Source organism: Mastigoproctus giganteus, chromosome 11, assembly GCF_048544385.1.
Source record: "Mastigoproctus giganteus isolate SK-2022 chromosome 11, ASM4854438v1, whole genome shotgun sequence".
Taxonomy (NCBI): domain Eukaryota; kingdom Metazoa; phylum Arthropoda; class Arachnida; order Uropygi; family Thelyphonidae; genus Mastigoproctus; species Mastigoproctus giganteus.
The window spans coordinates 176856473-176864568 of NC_143585.1; the positions used below are offsets into that span (position 1 = coordinate 176856473).

Genomic DNA, 8096 nt, shown 5'->3' on the forward strand with positions numbered 1-8096 from the left:
ATCCACAAATGTTCAAATGAACTGAGGTCAGGCGAATTTGGAGGAAAATCAAAATGGGTGATATCTCCAGTGTATTTCTCGAACCATTCGTGCGCAGTGCGGGCCATTGACATGGCGCATTATCGTCGTGGAAGATACGTTTCTGTCCTGGAAAAAATGCAACATGGCAGGATGCACACAGTCTCGTAAGAGAGAGAGAAAATCTTTATTGCAACTAATTGAATACAATGTACATATATAGATTTAAGTGAAGTTGTAATTGTCCCGTCACGGACAACGGCTCACATCGGAATAGATAATAGATAATGCACATGAGCTGCAGGTAGGCCTCACCAGTGGTACACCTCGGCGCGTAGTACAATGGTATCCCCATAAAATTAAAATCGGCAGATATTCTAGTGTTTGTCTAAAGTCAACAAGTATCTTCTTTCACCTTTTCAAACTTCGACCAACGATAAAAAAAAAGAAGAAAAAAAAAAAAAAAAAAACAGCACTAGTACTCGCTAGTAACACAGTGGTATCGTCACCGTCCTACCCACACCAGGTGGAAAAGGTCTGGGTTCGAATCCCGTCGATGAAACGAGGAACTTTTATGGGCTTTTTTCACTCCATGGCTGAGTTAGATGGTCTCAAGTGAAGACAGCAAGGTTATTCCCTCAGAAAAACTGGGTTTATTGGTCCAGCAAAGCAGGCAAATGGACCAGAGAACATACACGCAATTTACCGACACACTATACATGGGTAGTTGAAATTTACTTTCCACGTGACCCTAATATAATAGTTTAGTTTAGACCTTACCAGTGAAACAGTCGCCCATACGCACTAGGGGGGTCTCCTAGTTCTTGCCCGCGGGACAAGCCCCATATTAAGTAACCACGCGAATGGTGGGCACCAATTCCAGCTAGGTCCATGGACTCTTGTTGCTTGCGTCACGCACGAAAGCGTTTCAGCGTGTGACACTACTTATCTGGACTCTTTCGACCAGCACACTCAGTTTCCGTCTTCCATTGTCCAATCAGCGTGTTTTTCATACCACAGCACTCGCCGTAGACGATGATCAGCGGAGAGGAGAGGAGAGGACAGTTATCTCTTGAGTCATCTGCTGTGAACACCATAGTGCGCGGCGTATACGGATATTTCTGTTGCATTCCCCATATTGTTTCGCAATATCAACTGCCGTTTCGAAATCCGCGATATCTTCATTACATCCCCTGGCTTTCACTTTCACTTGCACGACCAGATGGAAATGGCCACTGCTCTAGCGTACGAAGCCTGATGTCGTTGTGTGCTATGTGGCAGAGTGCATTACGGATTGGGTGGTCATAATTCAGTGGTCGGTATCTCCACCACCTTCTGATTGCACACTTATTCTATATTAATGCATTTAAATGAAACTTTAAGTAAGAATTTCCGCGGCAAATTTTGCTCGAGAACATTTCAACGTGATTTTATGCGGATGGACGCAGAACACGAATCTTTAATGCACTCCTTCCGGTTAGTACGGCGATTATGATCACGGGACTCTGATACCGTGTGCAAAAGGAGTTCACAACCGTTTCGACTGCGTTTCTAGGCTTTTTTAATAACTTTACCGGATTAATCGGTCTTGAGCGAGGGTTACACGAAATAAAACTCTTATTTTTAATAATCGAGTGAGCGTATGACAAACCGGAACGGGTTTCGGTGGATTCAGAACTCAGATGATGGAGTTGCCGATTTTAACAAGAATCGTTGTACAGACGCTTGCATGCTCTGCCAAGTTATTATCCGGAGTAGAGTTCTTTGCGCGTTACACGCTCAGAATATTATTCTTTTGCTACGACGCCAAGGTTCTCGTCAAATATTATTGGGGTGAGAAGTTTGAATGAAAAGTAAATAAATAAATTACGCAGATCGCGCACCAGCGTCTTCTTACCGTTTTCCACCACTTGAAAACGTGAGAAAAATAAATTAAAACGACATTTGGGCCGAGCTTTTCATCACGAGTTATAATCCACGAAGATTTCAGCGAATTATCGAAGCGCGATATTTTACGATCAAACTCTGATATAATTTTGGCTTTAGCGTCTGTGCCAAGGCAACTAGTGCCACGAAGCGTTAGTTACTGCGCGCGAAAATTGAGTGTTCGGTTTGCCCATTAAAAGGATGAAAGGTTTGAAGCCGTCGCCCGAGACAACTAACTCGGTCACGGTGGGAAAAAAGACCGCAAATGGCCCTCTCGCTGAGACAGCATCCGACCTTTAATTCGTTCTTTTAAAGGTGGTGTGAAACGACAGACTGCCCCCAAACAGACGCAACCTTTCCATTGAAGAAGATGTCGATAACTGTTGTTTTCGATGTTTATTTTTGCTAAAGTCTGTACCAAAAGTTAACCTCTTGTTGTTTTATTAACTGAAATCGTGATAAGAAACGGGTTTCTTACACCTATTTTGCGGGTTAACGACAAAAATAATTAAATAATTAATTAAATAAATAGATAACCAGATCAGCTGATTGCAAAGTATGAAGAACCACTGAAGCATCGGCGTTTAATTCAAGAAGGACTTTAAGATTGGCCGGGAGAACGAATCTGTGGAAGCGAACAAGAATCTCAGAACAAGAACAGGAGAGTTACATTTCGAAATTGCGCAGAAGCTGGCAGCAGTAGCACCACACTGCTCCGAAAGGGAAAAGTAAATGCGACTAAAAAGGGGAAACCCATAACGCAGTTGAAGACGAGGTGCTTGCAGGCCTCGTTAGAACGCAATTGTGCCCGAAACATTTAGAAAAGATATCGGGAATTTTCCTCTTTTGATGGATTAGTTAAAGAAAATTGGAGCGCGTGTTCGTATAAAACAAAGAAATAGGTAGCGAGACCAATTAGCGCGTGCACATTAAGAGAAAATAAACGAAAGCCGATTTCTCCGATTATTTTAGGTGCGCATTAAAGCTGTGGCTCTTTAGTCACATGACGACGAGCTCCCGGGACCTACGTCTATATAGATACGAATGGTGGACTTACTCTGTAGCATCGATCTCGATGTCATCCATACGAAGGTTCGTAGCTGGGAGAGAGGCCAAGAGTGCCACGGTAGCGAGAGCGACTGCTGCCACATGCCGAGTGCTCCATCCCCACATCCACCATCGACACCACGCGACCGTCCAGGAGTCCATGGTCGAGAGAGAAGTGCGAAAGTACTTTGTTCGTTTGTACGAAATGTTCGAGTGAGCTGCGGACGTCGGTCCCTCACATGGAAAGACAGAAAGAAAGAAAGCAGAGAGTCACAAGCGCTGAGGATACTCCGCTCACTTCACCCGCAAGTATCTCGGATGCCCTCCGTCAGCTTCGCAGCACCACCAAATGGTAAGAGTCCAAACCATTCGTTGCAAGATAATCAATCATTGGCTGGCTGAAGTCACGTGAGCACTTACTTTACATCGCTACCTCTGAATGGATGCTTTCGATCTATTATGGGGAGGTCGTGGAGGGCCGAAACCACTTCCGTGTAAATGTGCAAGATTCTAGCGGTGCGCTGCCTTCGCACGTGGAAGCATTAAATTCTTTTTCCCGATTCTAACGCATTTCACGCGCATTAAAATTAACTAAATAAATCTCCAATTTCTTCTCTAGCGCGCGCTGCAATTCTTGCACTTAACGGCTTATTAGCGTCGCCTGGAGAGGAACAAAAATGTGCAGTTGGACGCTAAAACCCCGATGGTGCACCAGCGTGCGCATGTGCTGTTCGGTCCCTCTGCTTCCACGAAGCTGCGTTTCTCCTGGTGCTCGTAAGACAGCGGGATCGAAGGGATGACTGCACCTGTGGTCTCGGTCAGGAAACAGGAAGAATGGAACGTTTGCTTAACAAAAACCCTACGCTCGTCGTTTTATTTAACTACTTTTTATTTTAGGGCCGTCGGAGCCTCAGCAGAATAATCCGAAATACAAATCGGCTTCCATTTTTTATTCGAAAATTCGTTTCATTCTTAATCATCGAATATTCGCCTACAAAGAAGAAAAGTAGACCTTTTCGAGTCCACTTTCGCATCGTGTACAGAGGCGTACTACATTGCAACTGCTTCTTACTTTTCAATTCATTTATTTCTGCTCTTTATTATAAAAGTGACGTTCTGTCAGGGTTTCCACCAGTAAACTCCAACCTTCAACTTGTTCAGCGTCTGCAACAAAATCCTGTACTGCCAAGGCCCAAATGTGCAAATTGAAGTTAATCCCGCATCAACGAACTGTTGCCAAAACTTTTGAAATCCCACTTCGATGAAGACAGACAGGAACGCTCATTGCAGCCAGCACAAAAAAATAAATAAATAAAATAATAATAATAAAATAAAATTAATAATAAAATGAAATAAAAATAAACCCATATTGTCTCAAGTGACAGCACCAGATGAGTTAAACTTCCCAAGGAACGGTGAACTTCCATTTTTTTTGCGAAGCCCACAGTGTTCATAATTTGAATTCGTCGATGTCCACCAGTATTAAGATGTCGTGGATATTAAGAGGGCATGAACCCTCTTACGCTGAAACTAAAGAACCATGTTCTGCCAGATTTAAAGCGCATTACTGCTTGCATCTAATAACGGGAAACGTTCTGCTCTCTTATAAAGATCGATTATTAAGCTTGGTCTTAGTTTGGTCATGGTCTAGCATAAGGAGCCGCTATATTTTTTAGACCGCTTAGCATCACCAAATAAGAGAATCGGTTCTGCATTTAACTATCTAACACATCGCCAGGAAGCTGTTTCACAGCTTACAGGCTTCTCATCGGATGGACAGTGGTCGCTATTAACGAACCCATGGCAAACGTGCGAACAATATTGTTTAGTCCAAGTGAAACCAAGCGGTGTACTGAAGAAAAGCTTCTTTCAAACACATCTGCGCCACGTATCCATTACGCCAACTCGGTTGCACGAACTCTCTCAACAATATTATACAGGATTATTGCGAATACTAACGCAAATTCTTAAATGCAGATAGTCCAAAACCCCATTACTGCGCAACCAGTCAAGGAGAATGTTCTGTTCCCAAAAAGGTCGATTCATTAGCCAACGTGATTTTTACATCCACTAATATATCAGCCGTTTACAATTTTATTCAAAGATTTCGAAAATAATTCTTGCAATTTCATCGCGTCACATTTCTACAAACAGATTTTCCTGTTTGCCACATAATACGTGTTTCTTGCTATGATTTCGGGAAGTAGATCTCATACTGATCTCTTGTATTACCTGCAGATAGTCAAGTTTGCATGTGCTTATATACTCACTGGCCAAAAAATTAGAAACTTTTTCAACTCGCCTAACAGATAATTAAACGTACAGTATGCAAATAAAGTTGTAACATCATGACATGTCTAGTTCCTTAGCACAAGATAAATAGTGTACGCTTTCCCTGGAATTATACGTCGATGCGGCCATGAAAAAAACAGGTGATCTTGCTGATTTTCAGAAAGGCATTGTTCGAAGTAGATTCAGCAGGAGCTTCAAATGAGAAAACAAAGGAAATCATTGGTATGATAGAAGCAACCATCTCAAAAATATACAGTGAATGGAAAACGAAAGGATAATGCAGCCCGTAAAGAGAGTGAGACAGCAGGAATTTAAAGAGAACTGTGCTTCAGAATAAAAGATCCAGTGAGCTGAGAAACTCAATTTAGACAAATAACGATAGATTTTCAACGAAACTATGCGAAAATAACTGAATCAGTTGGGAAGTGGTAGTCCTTTGCCTATAGAAAAGCCACATATTTCTGTAAAAAATCGAAAATCCTACTGGGTACAGCCACCAGGACTGTAGATCAAGTGGTATGACGGATTTCGATTTACACCTTTTTTTGCACCAATGGAAAGATGTGCAAGTGATGCATTGAGACTATGTCGTGTCCACCATTCAAGCGGTGGAGGTTTTTTATTTTTATTTTTTTATGAAAACCCCAAACAGGAGAGGTACTAGAACCTATAGTACTCAGTACCATGCTTGAGTTGGAGGTTGAGGGGACGAAAGAAGATATTTGTTGACATTGGACTTGAACTTCTGTAGACTGCAATTTTCAGGAATTACGTATGAACGAAGGTTGTTCCAGAAAAGGGCAGTTCAATGAATAAACGAGGGAGATGAAAAATTCGTTCTGTGAGTTTGAAGTTGCACAATAAATGTTGGCTGGCACGTGTTCTCACTGTTTTGAAAGAAAGAGCGGGAATTATAGAAGCCAATTCAGAACAAAAGTGCCCATGGAAGTAGCTGTAGAAAAGCTACTTCCATGGGCACTTTTCCTCTCGCTGTCCATAGACAGCGAGAGGAAACACTCTGTTAGAGATGAATTATTAATTAACTTAACTGCCCTCTTCTGAATGGAATCAAGAAGCCTGAGAGAGGTTTTGAGGGCACCACCCCAGATGTGGGAACAATATTCCATGGCAAGGCGGATTTGCGATTTATACAGAGTGAGCAGCTGTTTGGAAGAAAGGAAACGCCAAGAGCGAAAGAGAAAACCAAGTTTTTTAGATGCAGAGGAAGCAATATTTGTAATGTGCTTGTGCCAAGAGAGATTAGAAGTCAGGGTAATCCCCAAAAGAGATATATCATTTTGCCTAGAAATCGGAGTGTCACCAAAGATAAGCATAGGAGCAGAAGAATCCTTTTTGCGAGATATAAGACAAAACTGAGTTTTAGAAGGATTGAAATCAACTAAGTTATCTTTGCCCCACTGGAGAATTATCTGGAGATCGGCATTTAAGAAATTGGTAGCAGATTTTCGAGAAGTTCAAGCTGATTGAGCAGGGCAAGGTTTCTCAAAATGGAAAGTGGAATGCAATGTGCTATCATCGGCCAAAATATGGATAGAATTTCCAGTCAATGGAAGAAGGTCATTAATATACAAGAGTAAAAGAGTGGGGGAAAGAACTTAACCTTGGGAGGCACCAGCATTAGTGGAGAAGTTAGAAGACAGAGCCATCTACCATCACCCTCAGTGAGCGGTCAGAGAGAAAACTGGATAACCAATTACAAAAAGAAGTTGGCAAACCATAAGATGGAAGCTTGTTTAGAAGACATTTATACGAAACACGAACAAATTCAATTTCTATTGAATTTGTCCATGAATGAGTAACATAAGCATTAGCATACGATGCAAGAAAGCAAGCTTATATGGCATCAGCCAAATAAAAAAACATTATTTCACCCATCCACTCGCTCCAAATGTTTGTCAAGTTCTGCTTGAATCTATTTAAGCTATCAACTTCTACAACGACAGATGGAACTTTATTCCAGCAATCAACCATCTGCTGTCTAAAGGCAAACTTCCCCACAACTGTCCTACAACTGTCTTTCCTCAATTTGAATTTATGCACCCTCTCAGGCGATTATTCTGAGCAAGAGGAAGAATCCCATTCGCATTGAGCATTCTCAAACCATTCAAGGCTTTATACACCTCAATCAGATCACCTCGCAGGTGCCTAGTCTCCAGACACTGTAATTTGCGAAACTTAAGCCTTTCTTCGTATGAGCAACCCTTTGTTCCATTCACTAATCTTGTTCCCTTTTCTGTACTCGTTCCAACAGCTCTAAATCGTTCTTAAAATGAGGCCTCCAGACCTGTATACAGTATATTTTGCCTTATACAAGGGGATAATCACCTCTTAACCCTGGTAGAAAAAGTTCTGTATATCATTGACAAGACACAATGAGCTACTCTTGCAGACCGTCTGCAGTGCTCAGAAAACTTCATATCTGCCTGCACAATTACCCGCAGGTCCTTTTCATTATCTGCCACTCTCAGTGTGGTACCACAGAGCTGATACGTTACTCTGGGGTTACTGCTTCCCATATGTAGTACTTTACATTTGTCAATGTTAAACTTCATTTGCCACCTCTCAGCCCATCTGCTCAACTTTTCTAGATCCTGTTGCAGCAGTGTACTGTCATTAGTGTCATTAACAACCCTGCCAACCTTCGTATCGTCTGCAAACGTGGACATTTAGCTTGATATACCATCATCAATATCATTTAAGAAAACAATGGACTCATCACTGAACCCTGTGGAACTCCACTAATAATATTAGTCCACGAAGAGCAGTGTCCATTGATTACCACTCTCTGTCTT

The 8096-nt window shown here is 41.9% G+C and overlaps 1 protein-coding gene across 1 annotated transcript in view; it reads right to left on the minus strand.

Annotated features, from left to right (window-relative positions):
* The window catches only part of LOC150078586 (voltage-dependent calcium channel subunit alpha-2/delta-3-like), a 713185-nt gene extending 710032 nt beyond the window's left edge, over positions 1 to 3153 (minus strand). The window contains exon 1 of the mRNA XM_090384626.1: positions 3002 to 3153. Coding sequence (XP_090240752.1) covers positions 3002 to 3153 — 152 coding nt within the window. The remainder of the gene's footprint in view (positions 1 to 3001) is intronic.
* Positions 3154 to 8096: the final 4943 nt, after the last annotated feature.